General features: G+C 50.2%; 1 protein-coding gene across 1 annotated transcript in view; it reads left to right on the top strand.

Annotated features, from left to right (window-relative positions):
• The window catches only part of LOC146275196 (catenin delta-2-like), a 141,576-nt gene extending 121,992 nt beyond the window's left edge, over positions 1-19,584 (top strand). Inside the window, exons 20-25 of the mRNA XM_084702970.1 lie at positions 7,758-7,977; positions 9,916-10,000; positions 14,060-14,186; positions 17,178-17,309; positions 18,227-18,303; positions 19,138-19,584. Of these exons, the coding sequence (XP_084559096.1) occupies positions 7,758-7,977; positions 9,916-10,000; positions 14,060-14,186; positions 17,178-17,309; positions 18,227-18,303; positions 19,138-19,512 (1,016 nt within the window). The 3' untranslated portion in view covers positions 19,513-19,584. The remainder of the gene's footprint in view (positions 1-7,757; positions 7,978-9,915; positions 10,001-14,059; positions 14,187-17,177; positions 17,310-18,226; positions 18,304-19,137) is intronic.
• Positions 19,585-23,889: the final 4,305 nt, after the last annotated feature.

The raw sequence follows: 23,889 nt of genomic DNA on the forward strand, positions 1-23,889 counted from the left end.
ATATTAGCAAGATAGTAACGGGACGTTCCTTTTGAGTGCAATCGAGGTTCATCTCATTTAGGGGATTACAGGATAGCTAGCTTCTGTTGCTAACGTGGACATGGACCACTGACATTGGATAAACATGGGGTCTTCTAGACAACAAACTCCTATTCTTTGTGCCGGCAATCTGGCTTGTCTTGCGTTATCATCATGGGGTGGGAAAGTGGTGTATTTTTAATTCAGAGAATGAAGAGAACAAGGAAAGGGAGGAGGGTAGAGCGAGTTAGGGCAAGAGAGAGGAGAGGGGAGAGGGAAGGAGGAGTGGGAGAAGTAGGAAGGAGAGAGGGAGGAGGGGGAGAGAGACCGAAAGAGAGAGCCGAGCTGAGACGGTGTTAGGGGCCTACCCAAATGCTTTCATGTGATGGCAGACCGTAATGTGATTTGGTAGGGTGTTCACATCCTCGGCTCGGCTCGTTTGTCAGAATTGAATGTCTTTCTCTTGATTTCACCTCCCTTGGTATTCATACAGTCCGATTTACATAATGTATAGCCAAGCGCTGAATGAATCCCATTTTTACGTTACAATAAGAGTCAGTGCAATTTTTCAAAATGTACTTATGGATGGTAATTTGACACACATGAATTGGGGGGGGGTGCGTGCCAAGCTAGCAGTGTAGGGTCTCTCTGCAGCTTTTTTAGAGGGAGTAGCACACATATATCATTCTTACATATCACCAGTGTGGAGACAACTAACCCAGCTCATGGTTTTACCATGACGGATGTTCTGGAGCTTTCTGTAGTCGACGGTGATAGAGAATACGCTCATCTTCTGTGCTCTCCTCTCTCCAGCCCCAGCCCCTCATCCTCTCAACCCCCTATCCCCCAGCCTCCCAGTCCTAGTCCTAGCCTCCCAGCTTCACCCACTCAGCCTCCCAGCCTCCCAGATGACAGACATGAGCTCATCCTGCCTCGTCGCCACTCGCTGCAGCGTCCCGCCATGATGACATCGCTGCTCAGGAGCGTTGCTGCGGAAACAGATAGATGGTGCTGCAGGGAGGGCACTAATTACAGAATGAGAGTGTGTGCAGAGGAGTCACACACACACGCACATGCGACACACACACACACCCACACACTTGGGATGAGGGTACCTCAGGACACAGCTAGAGACATAGGGTCTAACGAGAGACACTCCAAAACACATTCACCCAAACACAGACTCACACCCAAACACACACGTAGAAACCCACAGACACACAGGCACACACAAATACACACATGTGCAGACAACCAAGCACACACAGAAACGCACACACACACGCACACATTTCATTCCCACTGCGTGTGTCTGCAATGACACATGCCAGAATAAAGTGTTTTCAGTTTTGCCTTGGCTTGAAGGCGTAACCGACGTGTTGTGTTGCAAATCTGTTTACAATGTCAGACAGACGCAACAGTGTTCAGATCGGTAGGCCCACCCCAGTCCATCATGGTAGATGTAGTTCCACAGCTTGATAGAGAATCTCCCACCTGCATCCCATCGACACCTTCAGTCGCCACTAGTGATGACATCACCGTCCTCCACAACAAACAATCCCTTTCAAACTAGCATCCATGGTATTTTATGGCCTGTATTTGTGGGGTTGTCCAGATAATGAGCCCTGATAGAAAAGCCAGTTGGCTGTCTGTTTGGTTGCATCGGCCCCATGTGTTGTGGCGTGGGGCTGGCGTGACCTGCTGTGATCCCTTGTTCTGGGTGCGTGTTTATCAGTCAGGTGGCGATGCCAGCCAGCCTGCCAGCTCTGCTTACTTTCATGTGGGCACCCTCGTAGGGGGAGAAGACTTTAATGAAGTCACACAAGCCCTCGCTGACGAAGATATCCCGGCAAAGAGCTTATCTCTCCTCTGTCACCCAGAGACATCAAAGGCAGCCAGCGAGAGAGAGAGAGAGAGAGAGAGAGAGAGAGAGAGAGAGAGAGAGAGAGAGAGAGAGAGAGAGAGAGAGAGAGAGAGAGGGAGAGGGGGAGAGGGAGTGGAGGGGTGGATAGAGAGAGGGAGAGAGGAGGAGGGAGTGGAGGGTAGAGAGGGAGCGGGGGTGGAGAGAGAGAGGGGAGAGAGAGTGAGGAAGAGGGGGAGAGAGAGTGGAGGGGAGAGAGGGCAGGGGGTGGAGAGAGAGAGAGACAGGGAGAGCGAGGGAGAGAGCGGGAGTGAAAGAGAGTTATTTCAGGTATGGTATGAAATCCGCCACTCTGAACGCAATCGTTTAATAACAGAAGCTTCACTGTGGCGGTTTTCCAATTTACCTCCATTCCGAACCTCTTGAAATCACTTTGTCTCATCTTTGACGTCCCCGAATTTTCCACAGTCTCAGGAATTATCCGCCTAAGCGTTGAGGAAAAGATCATTTTAGGTGGAGACTAGTTCAATAAAGACCCATATTTGGATAACCAAGGGGCACCTTTACCAGAGTGATACTTTACCCATCCATTTTACAATCATTTTTTGGGGTCTTGTTGAGGATGCATTTGAGAAGTGTAGAAATATAGGTCTGTTTTACTATCATTAGTTAGACTGACACATCTCAATGTATATTACGTCATTTAGCAGACGCTCTTATCCAGAGCGACTTATCGTAAGTACAGGCACATTCCCCCGAGGCAAGTCGGGTGAAATGCCTTGCCCCAGGACACAACGTCATTTGGCATAGCTGAGACTTGAACAGGCAACCTTCTGATTACTCGCTTGAATCCCTAACCGCTCAGCCAACTGACGCCACTTACATATCCATTTGTAATTTCTACTATTGATTTATTAAAAAAACACATAACAAATCAATTATTCGTTGTAAATGTATTTCATAATTTATTTTCTCATTTGATTAGTTAAAGTATTTTGCACCGTGGGAATGAGAGGCACCACATGCTGTTGCCCTGTGTGTCAGTGTGTTGGACTGCTTACAGTGAAATGACGGGAAATCAAAGCAAACTTGCCTTGAGTTGAGCTGTTTAACCTGGTTGGTTGTGCACAAGCGCCCCTGGTGGTCTAGGGTGGTAAAAGCCGTTGATTAGTCACACGGGAAGAGGTAGCCAGTTGAGCCTTAGGCAAGGTTAGAATATAACTGTATCCTAATGACTGCTTACAGTGAAATCATTTGTCCCTGTATTTATATGGAGGGATATATTTATATAGATATATTTGTGCTTTCATGTGTGCATAGGTATGTGCAAAGTACATTACTCACAAGTTCAAATGACAAATTTACATTTAGTCATTAAGCAGACGCTCTTATCCAGAGCGACTTACAGAAAGTACAGGGACATTGCCCCCAGGGTGAAGTGCCTTGCCCAAGGACACAACGTCATTTGGCTCAGCCAGGAATCGAACTGGCGACCTTCAGATTACTAGACCGATTCCCCACCGCTCAGCCACTTGACTCCCTAAAACATCAAATACAACAAATACAAATGGTTGAATGAATGCTACATGCCTAGTCGTCCATTACTTTTCTGAAACATGTCTCAGAAGTAAAAGACTGAGATCTGGAGGGTTCTAAAGCGTAAGGTAATACATACACATCAGAAGGAATACTCTCTCCTCTTTTTAGGTTGTTTTGAACAAAACTGTGAAATTCTGTTGAGCGGCCGTGCTGTGAAGGGGCTCCTGGACTCCTGGCGACCCCAGTGTTAAGATGTTCTGCTCTGCAGCCACAAAGGTTTTTCTGATCTGAGAAATCTTACTGTAGCTCCAATCTCCTTCAACAAGACACACTGCTCCCTGTCTGTAAACAATCAAATTACTCCATTCTAGAGTGTAATGGGCCTCTTTAAAATGGAATCACTCATCAAATGTATCTCTCCTGTGTAAGTGATCACACGCAACCAGACATCCAGCACTCTTTACACATACCGGACACACACACAGTAGATACACACAGGAGAGACACACAGGAGAGACACACAGGAGAGACACACAGGCGAGAGACACACAGGAGAGACACACACACACAGGAGATACACACAGTAGATACACACACACACAGGCGAGAGACACACAGGAGAGACACACACACACAGGAGATACACACACAGGCGAGAGACACACAGGAGAGACACACACACACAGGAGAGACACACACAGGCGAGACACACAGGCGAGACACACAGGCGAGACACACAGGCGAGACACACACACACAAGCGAGACACACACAGGAGAGACACACACACAGGAGAGACACACACAGTAGATACACACACAGGCGAGAGACACACAGGAGAGACACACACACACAGGAGAGACACACACACAGGAGACACACACACAGAAGACACACACCAGTGACACACATAGTCTTGAGTATGAGAATGCATGTCTGCATGCGCATTTGCAAACATATGTGTGTGTATTTGTGCACATGTGTATTTGTGTGTGCACACAGTCACTCCTGCGTACAGACAGACCTGGTATCGCCATGGAAAGGCCGTGGAGATGGTTGCCAAGTCACATTAGCCAGCCTTGTATGAGTGTGTGTCATGCCGTCAGTCATGCAGCTTTCCCCAGCAGATTAGAGCCAAGCGCTGTGGCAGCCCTAACAAGGTGTGCTATTAGCATGGCTAAAAATAACCTACATCGCCTTAGACCTGGGATTCAGTGGAATTATGGCTTTTCAGATTGCATTAGTTTTTCATCACTGGGTGAGAGTAGTTGCGTCTCTCTCTCTCTCTCTCTCTCTCTCACTCTCTCTCTCTCTCTCTCTCTCTCTCTCTCTCTCTCTCTCTCTCTCACTCTCTTTCTCTCTCTCTCTCTCTCTCTCTCTCTCTCTCTCTCTCTGTCTGTCTGTCTGTCTGTCTGTCTGTCTGTCAGCTTGTCACACACGCCTAATCACTTTCTCCCCCCCCACACCTTTATCTCCCCCCTCCCACCACCCTCTCTCACTCTCTCCTGCCCCCTGGTGGTGTCATAATTCCATCCACATCACACAAGCCAAGTCAAGTCCATTTGATTTCCAAAGTACATTAAAAAGCAATCAATGCTGACCAAAGTGCTGTACAAAGTGTACCCATCAGATAGGACACGCCACATTCAAATGTCATCAATGAAAACAGGAAACAAACAGTGCAGTCAAGCCCACGTGACCCTAAACCGACTTGAAAGAAAATACGTTTCAAGACGAAAGTTCCATGTCTCAGTGGTGGGAGATGACCTCATAACCATGGGCAGCTTCTTCCACAGTCTCGGGGCCACAGCTGAGAAGACTTGTGTTCACATCTGAGACTGTGGAATGGCTACGAGGCGACGGTCTGAGGATCTAAAGGGCCAGGAACAGTGACACGGGGTAAGGAGATCTGAAACATACGGTGGAGCCAATCTATGTCATGCCCTACAAGCAAGTGACAGTACCTCAAAGTCCATCCTATGTTTAACTGGTAACCGGGGAGGCCAAGAACGGAGACAGACGGTCCCATTTCTTGGTAGCAGGGAACAAATCTAGCAGCCGCATTCGGGCCAAGCTGCAAAGCGTGCTACGGAGGAGTGGCAAATTCCACACGCAGTATCACAAGTCCCTGGCTTCGTGTCAGTAGTGCCGCGCGCCCCTCCCCTCCGGTCTCACCTGGTCAGGACGGAGGAGAGACGGGGAACGGCAGAGAGCTTTGCTGTCCCGGGAGCTTCAGAGGGATGGAGAGACACGACTGCTAATCGCCTTATCACCTTCTCCTCTCCGTCCAGGACCCACCCTCATCCTTCCCGGCGAAATCCTTCTCCTCCTCAGTCGGATGGAATCCAGTTACACGAGCAGACTTAGTGTTGTTTTCCCTGAACCTCCAGGAATCGTAGTTCAGCCTCTTTAGAGGCTGGGAGGGCCAGATAAGACAGCTGCAATTAACGCTTCTATTTTGACGCGCGGCGCACTCGGAGACGGCTCTGTGAGACGCGTGTGCGCGCGTGCCAGCCGCGCAAATGCACGTTCCCTGCCAATGCGTGTGTGTGCTGTTTGCGCGGATGTCTGTGTGTCTCTGCTGTGCAGACAGACATGAGTGCAAGTGTGTGTGTGTTACAGGCTGTGGTGTGTCGCAGGTGGGCTAAGTGTGTTGGTAGCGTTGCAGCCTCAGATTAGCTGTGTTCCCCAGCACATGAAGGGGATTTCAGAGGAGAAGGATGAGGGGAAGCTGGAGTGACTCTGGGAGGAAGAATCCTGGGAATATGTTCAGGTGAACTTTCACAGGATAAACAGCTCCTGGTGAATATGGTCCTGTTCAGTCCCAGGATGAAACACTAATCTCTCAGAATATTTCAGATAGCCTAACAACCCAGCATAGCTCATCAATAATCATAATAAGGGATTCATTTAGCAGACACTTCCATGCAAAGCAAAATACGGGAGGATTTGACTTCGAAGACCTCTGGATTTGCAGTAAAATGCTCTTCCACTGAGCAACTACCGATTGCCGTTCCCAATAGATGTGAATTTGTGAATCCCATACACAAGACTGGTTTAAACTGCAGACATGTACCTTTGGATAGGTTGATCTGTTCCGTGGTCCTAGTGCTAGTGGGTCTCTGGGCTTTAAGTCCTGCTATGGACCTAAAACAACTTTATTTTGGATTTTGGGATGACCTGTCAAACAAAGACGTTGACAGGTTATGTTGTTTTGGTTCATGTCAAGTTGCATTGATGAAGACATCCCAAACAATGTCAACTTTGCATGAAAAAGTGACATTGACCCAATGACACTTAATGACAGCAGTCATAAATGCTCGTGAAGATTCATTGAGGTGCCATGCGGTGGTTTAGACGGCCATAGTGTTCCTGCTGTGTCGGTGTTCCTGATGCACACAGACTCCTTCAGATCGAGTGCTTGAACATCCCCTGCTCGTCTGGAAGACAAGTTGCATGGTGCTGCGTTTGTTCTTGCTCTCACGCACACTCTCTCGACCGTTCTCTTTCTCTCTGTATGATGCTCTTTCTCTCTCTCTCTCTCTCTCTTCCTCCCCATCCCTTAGCCTGTCCTACTTTTTTCTCTACTTCTCTCTGTCTGTCTCTCTTCGTCCCCATGTTGCCATTTTGTTTTCCTCCCTCTCCCTCTCTCTCTCTCTCTATCTCTCTCTCTCTCTCTCTCTCTCTCTCTCTCTCTCTCTCTCTCTCTCTCTCTTGTTCTTTCCTCCTTGATGAGCTTTTGTTCCGTTGTGTCGGGCTTCACATAGTGACAGCTTCTTCTCTTCTTAATCACTCCTCTCCTCCCTCCCTCCATTCTCTCGTTCTCTCCATTCTTTTTAATGTCAGATTGCTTCGTTCATTTCCTTTCTTCTGCACGTTTGTCTTTTATTCCAAATATCACATGAGTCACCTCCTATTGGATTCAGCACAGAACCTGTGTGTGTGTGTGTGTGTGTGTGTGCATGTGTGTGTGTGTGTGTGTGTGTGAGTGAGAGAGAGAGAGAGAGAGAGAGAGAGAGAGTGTCTGCACCCAATTTATAGATTCTGCAGAGTTGCCAAGAATATTGATTCAGAACGTAGGTTGTTAGCTGTTGGGTTTAAGGTTTATTGCGTTGGTGATACCCCGAACACCAAATGTGTTCATTGACGTGTCTCACAAACCCACATTTTACAATGTTCTTCTCTTTTCTTCTCTTTCTTTCTTTCTTTCTTTCTTTCTTTCTTTCTTTCTTTCTTTCTTTCTTTCTTTCTTTCTTTCTTTCTTTCTTTCTTTCATTCTTTCATTCTTTCATTCTTTCTTTCTGTCTTTCTTATTTTCCTTTCTCCCTCTCCCCCGTCAGGTAAGTATGCCATGAGGGACCTGGTCCACCGGTTGCCAGGCAGCAGCAGCAGCGCGGGCGGCGTCACGCCGGCCGGCAAGACCATGTCCGACGACACGGTGACGGCCGTGTGCTGCGCGCTGCACGAGGTCATCACCAAGAACATGGAGAACGCCAAGGCCCTGCGCGACGCCGGGGGCATCGAGAAGCTCATCGGCATCGCCCGCAGCAAAGGAGACAAGTGAGGAGGGCGGCAACCACATGTTGACACACTCTCACCCCCCCCCCCCGCGCATGCACACACACGGACACACACAGACACGCATACACACGGACACACACACAGACACGCGCTCACACGAAGACGCACGCGCGCACGTGTACACACACGTGCACGCACGCACACGCCCAGTGGCGAGCTGAGGAACGAGCACGCTTTGTACATCATCAAAGAAGACATTTAAGAAGACGGGAGCAAACTCAAGCGAGGCCACAAATGTACACAAACTCTCACGCACGCACACACACCCTCACAAACACACACCCTCACAAACACACACCCTCACAAACACACATCCTCATACACGCACACAACAAAGGCAATTCCAATTGAGAGAAAAAGAAAGTTGAAGCTGTGGTTGGTGTTGAAAGAGCTCTATAGACAGATGGGTGTTGTGGATGCAGAAGAGGTGCCGGGCAGACCGCATCTTCAGACAGGAACAGGAAATATAGAGGCGTGCCTCATTTATGTGGGAAACACATGGTGTCATAACTCCAAGCTCACTGAACCGAGAAGCACTGAACACTGTCAAGATGCCAGTAAAACAGACCCGGCTGTCGCCATGGGAGATTGAGCTGGGTGTTCCGAACGTCATGGCAACCAGCAGGTCAGAAGTTGCTATGACACCGAGCTGTTATCAGACATATGGGGGGGGGGGGGGAGGAGAGAGACGGGGGGGTTGTTAGCTGATGTATTGCCGCGGAGTCTGGAGCAGGGGATTCTGGGAAACGGCCGTGGTTAACATGACAGTGAGGGATGACGGGGTCAACGAGGAGAGGTCCCTCTGACACGCTGGCCCGGGGTCAGCCTGGGGTTTGCTCACAGTCCTCAGGGACTCGCAGGAAACTGAACCCAGATCAGATCCGAGCCCACTCCCAGAGCGTGCTCTCTGCAGGGATGCATCATGTTGTCAGCATGGCGCTGTGGTAGCTGGGCTTGTCGAAGGGTCGTCCTCGGTGCTCAAACGCACTGCTGAGAGAAACACGTCCTGTTTCCGAGCAGGGACGAGAACCTGGCTCAGAGTATTCACGTCAAACCATTCATGGAGGACCAAGCTTTCCATTTCTCCTCTTGTACAATCCAGACCTGATCAGTCCATACCTGATCTATACTTATTAGATATACTGAAGTGACATGTATACTATCCTATTCAGTTCGACTGTTACATCTGTGTCCACATCAATGAACACAATTCTTCAGAATTGTTCCCAGGGTGAGTGCTTGACCTTGTGTGCTCTCTCTCCACGCAAACCATCTGTACTCAAATGGTCCGTCTGAAGCCAGAAACGCCAGTACGAACGGGGTCATCCACACGGAGCTCACTTACATTATCTGCGATCTTCAAGCCAGCTGTTCTCTCTGAAGTGGCCAGAGGAAGTGATTAGCTTAGCTTAAGGAGGTGTCCAGGGCTAATGGGGCCCTAGGCTCCTCCTCTTGTGCTAAAGTCCTGGCACTTGTAAAGCAGGAGCCAGAGAGAATATCTCATGTGCAGTTAATGTCATACTGGTTATCTAGTAAAAGTACACACAGTACACAGTGGGATAGTATAGCTTTTTATAGTATAGTTCACATTTAGTGGACTATTATTCTCCTGAAAGAAATACCCTGGAGACAGTTATGCGGTAAACTCATAAGTCAGACGAGTAACTCCAGCATGAAGTTACAGTCTGAAACTTCCCCTGGTAACACGTTGTGAAGCAAATGCCGGGATATTTATAGGGATTTGCTGTTTTCTTGCCAATGTTTATTAATGTCTCTCCCTTTATCTCTCCATTTCTGCCTATCTCGCTCTCTGTCTCTCTCACTCTCTCTCGCTCTCTGTCTCTCTCTCTTTCTCTCTCTCGCTCTCTGTCTCTTTCTCTCTCTCGCTCTCTGTCTCTCTCTCTTTCTCTCTCTCAGACACTCAGCGAAGGTGGTGAAAGCAGCCTCCCAAGTCCTCAGCAGCATGTGGCAGTACAGAGATCTACGCTCCCTTTACAAGAAGGTTAGACATGGCACACACACTGTCACACACACACACAGACACACACGTACTACCACACTGTGGGGTTACACCCTCTCTCTGTCTCCCCGTGTTTAGTATTAGCTTTCATGACCAGACTGGTCTGTCAGTAAACTGCGAGGCAGATCTGAAATGTTCCTTAAGGTTCCAGACCTGTATCTGTATTCAAGCCACCAGCCAGTTTCTCTTACTTTAAGTGCTTCACAAAACAGGAATTGCATTTGCTTTGATGAAAGGTGTGAATGTTCCTAACCATCGCTGTGAGCGTGGTAGTGTTTGCGTGTGCGTGCGGGTGCGTGTGAGTGAGTGTGCGTGCATGTTTACGTGTACCTGCGTGGGTGTGCACGTGTGCCTGTGTGTGCCCTCAATCATGTGTGTACCTGTGTGTGTGAGTGTGTGTGTGTGTGTGTTGTCGTGGAGCCTCCGGGTCCTGTCATCTCAGAGTATATCAACTGAGTGAACGTTGTGACTGCTGACAGATGCACAGAGACAGAGGGCGGGCTTCACTGGGGGCCGGCCTCACACCAGCCCCAGCCCCCCACATCATCCTCAACATCAGCCTCTACCTCAGCCTCATCCTCAACATCCTCCGTCCTCCATATGACCCCATCGCCACCTCTGACATCTCTCTACCGTCATCATCCCTGCTTTGTGGAGAACAGATCATAGTGTTTGGAGTGTAGGCAGACAGAGTGTGAAATGTACAGGATAGTAGGATTAGGACAGGATAGTAGAGGACAGGACAGTAGAATCAAGCATACAAGGAGAGAGGGGGATGGGAGAGAGAGAGAGAGAGAGAGAGAGAGAGAGAGAGAGAGAGAGAGAGAGAGAGAGAGAGAGAGAGAGAGAGAGGAGAGAGTGAGAGAGAAAGTGAGAGAGAGAGATGGGGGGAGGGGAGAGAGGTAAGTAAAGGAACAACAAAAGACGGGGAATCTGAGGGCAGGGAGAGTCGACATTCGAAGGGATGTGAAACCAAGATAATAAGGACGGTGTGCATGCACATTTATCTATCAGAGGAAACACCAGCCCATGATACATACACAACTGAGTAGACCCTGAAGCGTCCACTGTGTGTGTGTGTGTGTGTTTTCAGGGGGATAGAGAGAGAGGGAGGGAGGGAGGGAGGGAGGGAGGGAGAGAGAGAGAGAGAGAGAGAGAGAGAGAGAGAGAGAGAGAGAGAGATAGAGAGACAGAGACAGAGACAGAGACAGAGACAGAGAGAGAGAGAGAGAGAGAGAGAGAGAGAGAGAGAGAGAGAGAGAGAGAGAGAGAGAGGGGGAGAAGGGTGCGGTGCATGTTCATGTGAGAGAGGACGTGTGGGTCAATGATGAGTTGGTTTGAGACAGTGTGTCAGAGAATTTGCTTTGAAGTCTAGGCTAATGAGAACATCTACAAGTCTTGTATGTGTGTGTGTGTGTGTGTGTGTGTGTGTGTGTGTGTGTGTGTGTGTGTGTGTGTGTGTGTGTGTGTGTGTGTGTGTGAGAGAGTGTATGTTCCTTTGCGTATGTGTGTGTGTGCTATTCACTGACAACTGTTAATCACTTCCTACGGCAGTGTAGCGAGAGATGGTTTGCCTCGGGGCTTTCACAAGAAGTGATAAGAGAAGAGGAGATTAGAGCAGTATAAACAAACAGCGTACGAATGCAGAGCTGGGCCGCTTCACACATCCATATGTTTGGACTCATCAATAAAACACACAGCTCACATTCTCACTGAAATACAAACAGGACTGTCGTCGTCAACCCCACAAAGTAATGCCACCAACTTGACAAATCGTTCAATACTTTTATTTGACGTTTTTGTGTGTGTATGTGTATTTCGTGTTTTGGCATTCTTCAGATGATTTATTTGGCCAGTGAGAAACATGGTGTCATACACACCGAACATGTGACACGTGTTGGTCTGGGTCACGAGATTGTATCCGTCGTGCCTGGGTCATGTGTGTGGTGGATTTAGAACATGTTAAGGGCATGTTTGTGTTACAGTGCGTGACGCCAGCTCAGCTCTTATTGATTTGTTTCCAGAGCACCTCTTACACACAGATACACACACACACACACATACACACGGCATAGAAACCCGCATCCTCAAGTTTACACTCTCATTATGCGTCAGTTTCCCTGGCAAAAAGGTCTAAGCAATTACCACCTTTCTGCCACCAAGCTGCTATGTACAAACCGAGCAAACATATTCACACTCACGCACCTACTCAGCGGGAATCCCTCAGGGTCAACACGCACCTGACGTGAACATGTGCCATTGGGGGGGGGGGGGGGGAGGGGGGGAGGGGAAGAGGGGGGCTGCTATTATTAGCAACTCCCCTCTCCTTCACCCACAAAGTTCTGCCAAACTGCTAGTGAGTGGCTGTTACAGTGTATTTCTGTGGGTGGCGAGAGGGGGGAGGCGGGGGGGTGGGGGGGGTCTGCGACAAGGTGTTGATTGGACTTGGGGGGGGGGGGGGGGAGAGGGGCGGTGGAGAGCTTGTATGCCCCTTGGAGTGTGACTGGGTGTGCAAGTTGGACATGTGCACGACAGTGTGCACACGTGTGCAATTGTGTGAGTGTGGGTGCGTGCATGCCTGTGTGTACCTTCTGTATGTGTGTGTGTGTGTGTGTTTGTAAATATGTGTGTGTGCTTGTCAGATGACAGATGACTGTGCCTACCCTGCAGAAACAAGCTACCATAGTATGTTACCACCATGTTCCCCACCCTAACTTTCCACCCTGAATCCCTGCCGAAGCCTCCTTCACGTTTGTTATTGAACCTTCAAATGATATTAAGAGATCCCAAGGAGCTGAAATTACCATCCTTTATTGTATTAAATCCCCCGCTTGTTCCCAGAGTTCTAAGACTGTAAGTCGTCTAAGAGGATGAATGCTGGAATATGTCTCACCATCAAACACCGTCACTGTCTGTAAAACTCTCGCCGGTCTCTCTTTGAAGTGAGCCAGACGTGTTTTAGAGAGCTGGGGAGTGGCTTCTCTCCTCCTCCTTTCGCTCGCTCTGTCTCTTTCTCTCTCTCTTTTTCTGTCTTTTCTCTCTCTCCTTTTCCCCTCTCTCTTCTTTCTCCCCCTGTGCCAACGTGAGGGGATTTGGACGTGAAAACCTGAATGTTAAAAAGCGTAAAATGGAGCGAGAGGAGAGCGTCGACAGAAGTTGCTTCCAGTCAAGCCTGCGGAGACTGGCCAATGACGCGTAACCTTTGCAGTGTCTCGCCGTAATCGTCTCTCGCGCGCACACACACACACACACACACGGACAAGCGTCCACACTTCACACACACACACAAACGTCCACACGCATGCACTCTCAAACACGCGAAAACCCGCCCTCGCAAACACCAGCCCCTCGCATCCACGCCTTCTCGCACGAGCGCACATCCTCTGACATCACTCATTCCAGGGAGCGCTGGTAGGGACCGCACACCTACACACACGCGCACACACCTACAAACACATACAATCATTCACACACACACACACACACACTTTAGCGTCCTCTTAACTTGCAGTCTCTCACGACCTTCAAATACCTGTCCTATGGAGTTAGGAGCACAACGGTTGCCTGGCAACCTGACTTTCTCTTTAAAAGGGAGAAAGAGAAGAAAGAAAGAGAGAGACAGAGCGAGAAGCACAGAGTTCGACAAGGCTGCTCAGGGGAAAATCGCAAGAGGAAAGAGACAGAAGAGAGTGGAGGAATGGACGAAGGAAGGGAGGGGTCTAGGGAGTGAGTGAAGGAAGGAGGAGGGAAGGAGAGAGGGAAAGTAAGATGTCTTTGACCTGTTGTGCTGCGCCGAGTCCCCGACAGTCAACGTTCACTCCACCTCGAGCGTTGCAGGATTGAGAGGCAACCCCCCGGGGCAGAGGAGCGACAGTGTCTGTGCGTGTTCTCGTGCGTCTTCAAACCAACAGGCTGCTGTGTGTCAACAGGCCGGGATTTCACCGCTAAGAACCCCCCAAAAAACTGCTCCGCGTTTGTTGCCGTTTGTCCGACGGCCTTGGCGCTGTTGTTGATGCTGTCTGTTGTGTTGTCGTTCCCCAGGACGGCTACTCTCAGTACCACTTTGTGGGCTCCGCCTCCACGATAGAGCGGGACAGACAGCGGCCGTACTCCTCCTCCCGCACGCCCTCCGTCTCCCCCGTACGCACCTCACCCAACAACCGCTCCGGTGAGTCTTGCACACACACTCAAACACACGCGCGCACGCGCACACACCCTCTCTCACAGACACACACGCACTCTCTCTCACACACAAAAGTGTCTCTCGCACACACACTCTCTTTCTCTCTCACACAGACACTCTCTCTCCCACACACACACTCTCTCACACACACACACACACTCCTCCTCGTATGCACCTCACCCCAGTGAGCCGCTCCAGTAACCACTTTCCAGTCACAGCCCACACACCAACACTCTTATACTCAGATAGTGTCCGTGTGTACATTTGAGAAAATCTCGTCATTGACACACATTCACAAACACACGCAAACACACACGGATGTGTCCTCTCCATCACCTCACCAAGAAACCACCCTCACCGCTGACTGAAGTTCTCACTTAACCAAGCCACTGAACCACATAGGAGTGGACCAGTTAGCTATAGCTCTTAGCACCAGCGCTAACCAGCCTATTGGCCTTCACACTGGGCTCAGCGCTATTAGAGTTAGCCGTTAGCCTCTGCGCTAGCAACCCTGTGGCAGTGCTTTCTCCACAGTGGGCTTAGCACACTGATGAGGCAGAAAAGTGCTTTTCCTCCCCTTGGCTTAGAGGATACTTTAACAAGCCCAGTCAGCTGCTGGCGTTAATGGTGTGTGTGAGAGAGTGTGAGAGTGTGTCTTTGGGTGTGTTTGTGTGTGCATGTGTGAACGGGTCGGGGCCCGGGGTGGGGGAGATGTGGGGGTGGTGGGGGGGGGGGGTCATGTGTGATTATGGCGTTGCGTGTGAGTGCGAGGTGTGTGCGAGGTGTGGGTTGTGTGCGTGCGTGTGCGCCTCGTCTCCTCTGTAGACGAGGAGGAGGAGCGGGCAGAGAGAGTGCGAAGGGGGGAGGGATTTAAAAGAGGGAGGATAGACTGAATGTTTGACTTTGGCTGACATTGAGAAGAGGAGCTTACAGCTGACGATGGTTCATGGAACGCTCTGATGGGACTAATAAGAGGGATTTACCTCTCCCCTCCCTTTCCCTCCCCCCCTCCGCTCTTCCTCCTCCCACCACCTCTCTATCTACCTCCCTCTCTCTCTCTCTCTCTCTCTCTCTCTCTCTCTCTCTCTCTCTCTCTCTCTCTCTCTCTCTCTCTCTCTCTCTCTATCCTCCTCGACCCTCCTTTCTCTCTATTTCCTCCTCTCTTCCGTCACGCTCTCTTTCCCCCTTCCTCTCCTTTTCCCCTCTGTGTTTCTTCCTCCCTCCCTTCTCTCTTGCCTCCCCTTTCTCCCTCAGTTCCCCTCCTGTCCTCTTGGTAAATATCCTTCTACACCTCCCCCCCTCCCCCCTTTCTCCTCCCTGCTGTCTCTCCTGCTCACATCTACTGCAGGTCTCCTCACACACACAGCACACACACACACAGCATACACACACATGGTATATCCGTTCAGCATGTTTCGGAGTGGGTTTTTGTTTCCTTTGAGATGCATCAAAGAAATGTAAGAGGAGGGAGAGGCATGGAGGGAGAGAAAAGAGAGAGAGAGAGAGAGAGAGAGGGACAGAGAGAGAGAGAGAGAGAGAGAGGGGGAGAGAGAGAGGATAAGGAGACCGAGAATATAGGGCACACAAGTAGAGAGACAGAGAGACCATGGGAATAGATGAGTAAGGAGGGATAAGGTGAGAGGGAGGGGAAGGACGGAGGGAGGGAGGGAGTCGAGTGAGCACCACATCCCCAGTTCACACAGCCTTCTCGACTGTCCGAAATGAGACATGTCAACCGGAAACCAGTCTCCATGATGGCCAACAGCGAGTTCCCAGGTCCCATCCAACGTCTATGAAGCCGAACAATGGATTTTTGGTGTTTCAAAACCCATTGACATTGTATGACTATGTTTAGCTTGTGTTCTGCTCCTCTCTCTTACCAACCGTCTCTGGAGGAGGGGATCCCTCTCTGAATTGCTCCTCCCAAGGTTTCTTCCATTTTTTCTCCCGTTGAGAGTTTTTCTGGGAGTTTTTCCTTGTCTTCCTTGAGGGTTTAGGTTGGTTGAGGGGCAGTTCTATGGGCGTATGTGAAGCCCTCTGTGACATGCTTGCGTGTAAAAAGGGCTATACAAATACATTTGATTTGATTTGATTTGACATGTCCCAAGAAGAGTCAAAGGCCAACACACTCACACACACACACAGATGCCAAGAGAGCCCCGCCCCAGCTGTGATAGTGTTCAGGCCTTGTCTCCACGGTGACTATAATGGTGACAGGCCCCCCGGTCTACCCGGGGGGTAACAGGATGGAACAGGTGACGTTTGGCTGTGATCCTTTTGAGAGACTGTTGTCATGTTGCTGTTGGCTCAGCATGAAGCTGCCGGTGGAACTCAGCCCAGAGGCAACAGAACCCCATCCGGTTCTTTCTATCTGTCCTCGATGCTGTCCGCTCCTCCTGTCCTCTCCTCCTCTCTCCTCCTCTCCTCCTCTTCTCTCCTCCTCTCCTCCCCCCTTCTGTCCTCTAAGGTTATTTATAGAGTGTCCTGTGTAGTGAAGGGTACACATGGTCCATGTCTCTGTGGACTGTGGAGGTAAGCAGTCTGTAATGTACAGGTAGACAGTTTGTACGATAATGTGTAAAGTAAGCAGTTGGTAAGAGTGTGCGAGTAAGCATTTTCACTGGGGTATAGAGGGATTACAATGTGCGTGTGTGTGTGTGTTTGTGCGCGAGTGCGTGCGAGCGTGCGAGGGAGGGCACGCGTGTGTGCCTGCGTGAGTGTGTGTCTGCGTGTCGGTGTGTGTGTGTGTGAGTGTGTAAGCTGGCATTTTCAGGGGGAATCAGACACCCTGTGACCTGTATGAGTCTGCCTTCATGCCCGCACATTAAACACACCTAATGAAGAGTAATGACTCACCACCCACACCTGCTGCGTCACACAGATCCATCCTCCCTCTGCACGCCAGCTGATGTGTATGTGTGTGTCTGTGTCTGTGTGTGTGTGTGTGTGTGTGGGTGTGCGTGTGTGTGTTTGCAGCGAGCGCCCCAGCCTCTCCCAGGGAGATGATGAGTCTGAAGGAACGTAAGACGGACTACGACTCCACGGCAACCAACGCCGGTTTCCATGGCAACAAAGGCGAACACGTGTCCCGAAAAGACGCCATGGGAGGTGCGCGCGCGCGTGCGTGGCATTTGTGGGCTTGCGAAAGAGAGGATTATCTCCTCTTCCCTCTGTTCTCTCTCTCTGTCTCTCTCTCTCTGTCTCTCTCACACACCCTCAACATGATTACCATCTTTTTTTTCTCTCCATCTGTCTTTATTCTTCACACTCTTGTCATTCCTCTTTCTTCCCCCCCCTTCTCTCTCTCTCTCTCTCTCTGTCTCTCTATCCCCCCCCCTCTCTCTCTCTCTCTCTCTCTCTCTCTCCCTCTCCCTCTCTCTCTCTCCCCCTCTCCGCCTCTGTCTCTTTCCCTGCCTCTCTCTATCTCTGTCTCTCCCTCCCTCCCTGCCTCTCTTTCCCTGCCTGTCTCTCTCTGTCTCTCTCTGTCTCTCTGTCTCTCTCTCTCTCCTTTTCCCTCTTGCTCTCTTCCATCTCTGGTATTATCATGTCTGTCCTAGCTCCTGGTCCTCATTAGTCGAGATCCAGAACTGCCAGTTTTCAGACACACACTAATTAGTTGTTTTTATACTAAATTGCTGATGTTGTTTTCACCAGAGTTGCTGACGTTCATGATCAGGTTCCCTCGTCATGTCTTACTTGACTGACTGGCTGCCAACTGGCTTTCTTTCTTAATTCCTTTCTTTCTTTCTTTCTTTCCCTCTCTCCATCTAACTCTCTGGCCTAATGTCCCTCCTCTCTCTTTTATTCATTATTTCTCTCTCTGTCTGGTTTTTTGTTCTTTTTGTTTTGGCCCGAGTTCCAACATCAATGTGAGGAAGTAGGTTTTCTAATGGCTAGGGTGGTGTAACCCGGCTCCTGCTGTCTGTCGGTCTGTCTGTCTGTCTGTCTGTCTGTCAATCCATCTCTATTGATTTTTCTCATTCCTCTCTTTCCTCTTCCTCCCTCTTCCCCTCTCTCTTCCTCAGTTCCAGTCTCCTGTGGAACATCTACATTGTTCAGGAACTCTTATGTGACTGCTAGTGACGATCTTAAACACAACCAGGTGAGAAACACAAACACACTCCCCCACACACACACACATCCGTGACCAATTGCTTGTCAGGGGTGGTGTCAAGCCACTCTTGTTGTCATGGCTGTAGTTGCTAGGGTTGCTATGGGAAACTCTGATAAGGGAGCATGTATTTATTCAGCGACATCACTGACACAGCTCCACCCCCTTATTAGAAGACTGTGAAACCATGGCAACCAAAAAAACCCGCCCTTGCCCAATTAAAAACCTAATCTCATCTTATCAGCCCTGATTTAATTGAACCAATTAAATGCTAGTGTGAAATTACAACTTTGGACTGGAGTAAAGACTATTAAAGCATGGAGAATTGTCTCTCTAGTCTCTCTGTTCCGAAACCCTTTTGATAACACGTTATCTGAAGCATAGGCAAGTCAGAGAGAAGATAGGGAGAGAAGATCGAGAAGTAGGATGGAAGTTTAGTGTGTGTTGTTCAAAAGCTTACCACACACACAGAAACACAAACACACACACATGCACACCTGCATGTTGTCATGTTGTGTCAGTCACACACATACACAGACAAATGCACACACACACACACACACACACACACACATATTATGTCAGAGAAGAAATTGCATGTAAAACAGAAGGCCAGCTACTCCTGCTCGATTCCCTTGAAACCCCTCTACCTATCAATGTCCCTCCCTCCCTCCCTCCCTACGTCTATTTCCATTTCCCCTGATTTTTTTCCCCTCTCCTCCCGGTCTCTCTCTCTTTCCCTCACGTTCCTATCCCTCCCTCCTCCCGCTCCTCTCCGGCTCTCCCCCCACTCCTCTCTTCCCTCCCTCTACCCCCCCTGCCCAGGTTCCCATCGCCCAGCCCCCCGCCCCCTCCAGCCTCCAGGACAGCCCCCCTCTGAAGGACTACGACTCCTCCTCCTCCTTCCAGCAGCAGCAGCAGCAGCAGCCGCCGCCCCAGGCCCCGCCCCACAGCCAGAGCCGCAGCTTCGAGGAGGCCTTCTACGAGCCCCAGCAGCCGCCGCCCCAGCAGCCCCCGCCCCAGCCCCCGCCCCAACCTCACCCCGCCGGGGGGCCCCCTTCTGCGGCCACCGACCTCCGCATGCACCTGGGCCTCAAGTCCACCGGCAACTACGTGGACTTCTACTCAGCCTCGCGGCCCTACAGCGAACTGAACTACGAGACCAGTCACTACCCAGCCTCCCCCGACTCCTGGGTTTAGACCGGGGAGCGCGTGTGCGTGCGTGTGCGTGGACGTGTGTGTTTGCTTATGTCTGCGGGCGTGTGGTTTGTAGGTGGCATCTTTGACAGGTGGGGGGGGGGGGGGGTCGTGAGGGGAGTGGTGTGGGCGGGGGGAGTGGCGGACGGAGGGTGGGGGAGAGAGACAGACAGACAGGATGTGCATGTGCATGCATACCACGAAAACATTTAGCTTTTCCGACATTTGGTTTGTTTAGAGCTCGTTCATCGGGACGTGTGTGTATCTCTGTGTGTGTACGTGTGTGTGTGTGTGTGTGTGAGTGTGTACGTGTGTGCGGTTGGTGTCACCTGAAGGCAAGATAGGCACCCAGAAACCTAGAGAGATGGACAAAGGGAAGCCTGCATGGTGGAGGAAAGCCAATGAATTCGAGGAGGGAGAGATCTCGTTATCACAATGGTGACAAGGAGAGGAGCAGAGGATAACAGAGATGGCAGCCGGGGAGGTGTGAAGAGGCACTGAAGGTTTCCTCGGCAAGTCAAGCGGTCAACTATGAAAAGCGAACAAAGAAAAGAGAGAGAGAGCTAGAGAGAGAGAGAGCTAGAGAGAGAGAGAGAGTGAGAGAGAGAGAGAGAGAGAGAGAGAGAGAGAGAGAGAGAGAGAGAGAAAGAATGGCAGAGAAAAAAAGAGAGACTGAGAAAAAAAGAGGGAGAAAGTCAAATAGAGAGAGCGCGAGAAATAGAGAGAGTGAGAATGAGAGCGCGAGAGCAAATGAGGGCGTGCGAGAGCTCGGCCATTACAAGAGCTGGAGTGAAGGTATACACACCAGAAGGCTGCCTCCACATCGACCCACAGCCTCGTCTCCTAGCCTCATTCCCGCGGACTGCCCGCCGAGAGAGAAAGATGCTAGATACTTCTGGTCCTCAACTCATGTGACCCACGTGATGTTGTGTTCTCCCAAGTCATACTTCCTCCCTGTACAAGTTTCTACCGAGTCATGATCATTTGCTCTTCACTCCCGGTGATATTGTGTATATTACACACCTGTTGCTTGGGTCCTCATTGTGACTTTGCAAAATGTTTGACCTTGACAGAAGATACACCGATAAACAACAACTCACTTTGGAAAAGGTACACTCAACGTCGATGACTAATATCCCACTTTCCTGATAGATAACAGGGGCTAACAGGGGCTAGAGTAGTGTCGTCTTCTCTCTATATGAGTATGTGATTTTGTTTGTGTGAATCTTAGACAGAGGAAGCTGACCACTACCAAACACAGGCCATCCTCGTTCCCCTCGGCGACAAAGTGTTTTTTCACTGCCTTAACAATTAGATGTATATATGACAAACCAACCTCTTCAGAAGGCTACACTTGTCCAGTGTTTGAACGCTAAGAAATTACACAGTTTTGTTCACCCATATGTCCATAAAAAAAAAGGAAATGTACAAAAGCTACCGTCGGACAGAGGTTAAACTGTACTTTTAGGGTGAGAGCTGACGTTGTGCCAAACTTCCCCACCTCCAAACCCATTTCCCCAGGAAGTGATTGGGATTAAAGGGTTGGAGATCACAGACAATGACCTCATCATCTGCTCTGCCTTTCGTGCTCGAGTTTTTATTTTTCCTGAACGTGTTGTGATTGGATAAAGCTGAACCCATAGCAGAGGATAACATCGGGGGAGGCACATGTCCCCCCCCCCGCCCTCACCCCCCCCGCCCCCGCCACCCAATGTACAGACTTTGCCTCTTTATGTTTAGCCGAGTGTGTGTGTGTGTGTGTGTGTGCACCTGGGCGCGCGTGTCTTGGCGTGCGCGCCCGTGTTGCGCACGTGGTCATGCATGCATGCGTGTATTTGTGAGTGTGCGTCCCCGCGTGCCTGTGTGCGTGTGCGACGCCTGTCCGTGTTTCAATCAGTGTTGGAAAAAAGAGGCCGTTCCTACCGACAGTTTGTCCGATTTTACCACACAGACAGCCCAAGGTTAAAATCGCAAGGCTGAAATGTTGATAGAGAATGATAAATCTATATATATGAATATAAATATATATCATTTTTATGTGCAGCTGTCGGTGTCACTAAAAGCAACAACGTTTTAAGAGAGAAAAAACGAAACAAAAGACCTGTACATCCAGATTCTCTTCACAGGACTGATCCTAGAGAAGAACGAGGAAGATGGGGTAGCCCAAACAGCAGTGTGTGGAGATCCTGGTGTGAGTTGACTTGTGTGTTTTTGTGTATACATGCTTCTTAGACCGTGCTGAGAAGAGACAGGGAAACACCAGGAAAAATAAAGAGACTTTACAATCAACACCCTTGTCCTGTGCCCTTCAATCCTCCCCGCTCGCCAACAATCATGAGACAGCCTTTGTTTTCTCGATGCCTGGTGACGCGACGACCCGTCTTGTACGTGACAACCACTGCTCTTCTCCGTCCCGTAAACGTCGATGCCGTCGACGGCACGTCAGTCCCGTCAGGTGAAAAGCCCCAGACGGCGCGTGCGCCAACCGTGTTCCGGCCGCTGACGGGCGACAGGCCACATCACGATAAGCATCTGCTTCTCGATCGCGTGCAATCTGGTGTAGGAGTGGTCGAGGGTCCGACAGACATGCAGCCACACGTCTGGGCGATGAAGCTATGAATATCTAATGCCTTCCCTCTCTGCTCCCCAAAGAGGCCCCTGACGTCTGATGTCCTGACATCGCACAGAGGCTTGTCACTGGTTCACCTGGAGATGTGGAACCTGTTCAGGTTATATATGGACAGCTGATGGAAGTGTCAGTGCAGAGGTAATAGACGACCAGTCTGGGTGAATCTGGATGCCCGGCGATTTGTATGTGTGTGTTCAGAGTTTTGGAATATTATTTGAAATATTCCTCCGGGTAGCCTAATCGTGGATTTTTTTATCGACGTGTCTCCGACCCCCCCCCCCCCCTCTCCCTCCAACGCCCCCCCCCCTCCCCCCTCCTTCCAAGGCCCCCCCCCCCCTCCCTCCAACCCATCCCTCCAAACCCCCCCCCCTCTCCCTCCAGCCCCCCCAAACCCATTTCCATCAACTGAAAGGTGAGAACGATGTGTTTCCATTCTCCTTGCACAAATCTTTGCCTCATTGGGACACCTCCCTGCCCCAGGCAAGTCGAGCTGAAAGCTTTTCATCAAGACAGCCATTCAGACCTCAACTAAAATACCTTTTAAGTGACTGGGAGATAGTCCTGGCGTTTTAACAATCCCCTGGAACTCATTTGGCCGGGGCCCACCTTGGCTCTGTCACCCCGGTGTGTAATGCACTGTTCTGTAACGGCTCCATCTGAATGATTATTAGACCTCACAGTAAGAGGCTTCCCATCGGGGAGAGGGGGGCGGCCGAGGTGGCCTAATGTGGCATGGAAATAGCAGTTCACTTTCACCACACAGACTCCTCCTCCGCTGGTTGGAACGTGGCACGGCTGGCAGGCCTTGGTAGGCTGGTCGGCTTGGTAAGCTGGCACCTCTCTCTCTCTCTCCCTCTCTCTTTCTCCCAACTGGCTTTCTCTCAATGATCTTTCTCTCTGTCGCCTCCTCTCTCTCTGTTTCTTCTCTATCTCACTCACTGTCTCCACCTCTTACTCCTCTCTCTCTATCTCTCCCTCCTCCCCTCTATACTTTTGTTTCTCTCTCCTCCTTCTCTTTGTCTCTCTCTTTCTCTCTCCCTCTCCCTGTCTGCCCACCCATCCGTAGCAGCCTTCCTTTAGCCCTTAAAGGCTGTGTATGTGTGTGTCTGTGTGAATGTATGAAGTAATGTGTGTGTGTGTGTGTGTCTGTATGAGGTAGTATGTGTGTGTGTGTAGATGTATTAGGGAGTGAGTGTGTGAGTATGTGTGTGGAAGTTTGTGTGTGTGTGTCTGTGTGAATGTATGAGGTAATGTGTGTGTGTGTGTGTGTCTGTATGAGGTAGTATGTGTGTGTGTGTAGATGTATTAGGGAGTGAGTGTGGAAGTATGTGTGTGGAAGTTTGTGTGTGTGTGTGTGTGTGTGTGTGTGGATGTATTAGGCTGTGTGTGTGTTTGTGTGTGTGTGTGGATGAATTAGGCTGTGTGTGTCTGTGTTTGTGTCTGCGTGTGGATGTATGAAGGAGCGTGTGGGTGTGGATGTGTTAGGGATTGTGTGTAGACCTCCCTGCCTGTGTGTGTGTGTGTGTGTGTGTGTGTGTTTGTGTGTGTATCTGTGTGTGGAGGCTGTGAAAACACTCTGGAGGGTTAGGCCCAAAATCAATTTTCAACAAAGAAACAAAGGTGAACTTTCACAGAGCTGTCGACACCCCCTGACACTCCGCCCAACGGAACAGATGCACCCTGGGAGCGAGGGATGTGAAAAGAGGAAGGATGGTGACGGATGGAGAGAGGAGAAGGTTACAGACATGGCC

This window comes from Hypomesus nipponensis, chromosome 8, assembly GCF_054491055.1.
Source record: "Hypomesus nipponensis isolate SF chromosome 8, ASM5449105v1, whole genome shotgun sequence".
NCBI lineage: Eukaryota > Metazoa > Chordata > Actinopteri > Osmeriformes > Osmeridae > Hypomesus > Hypomesus nipponensis.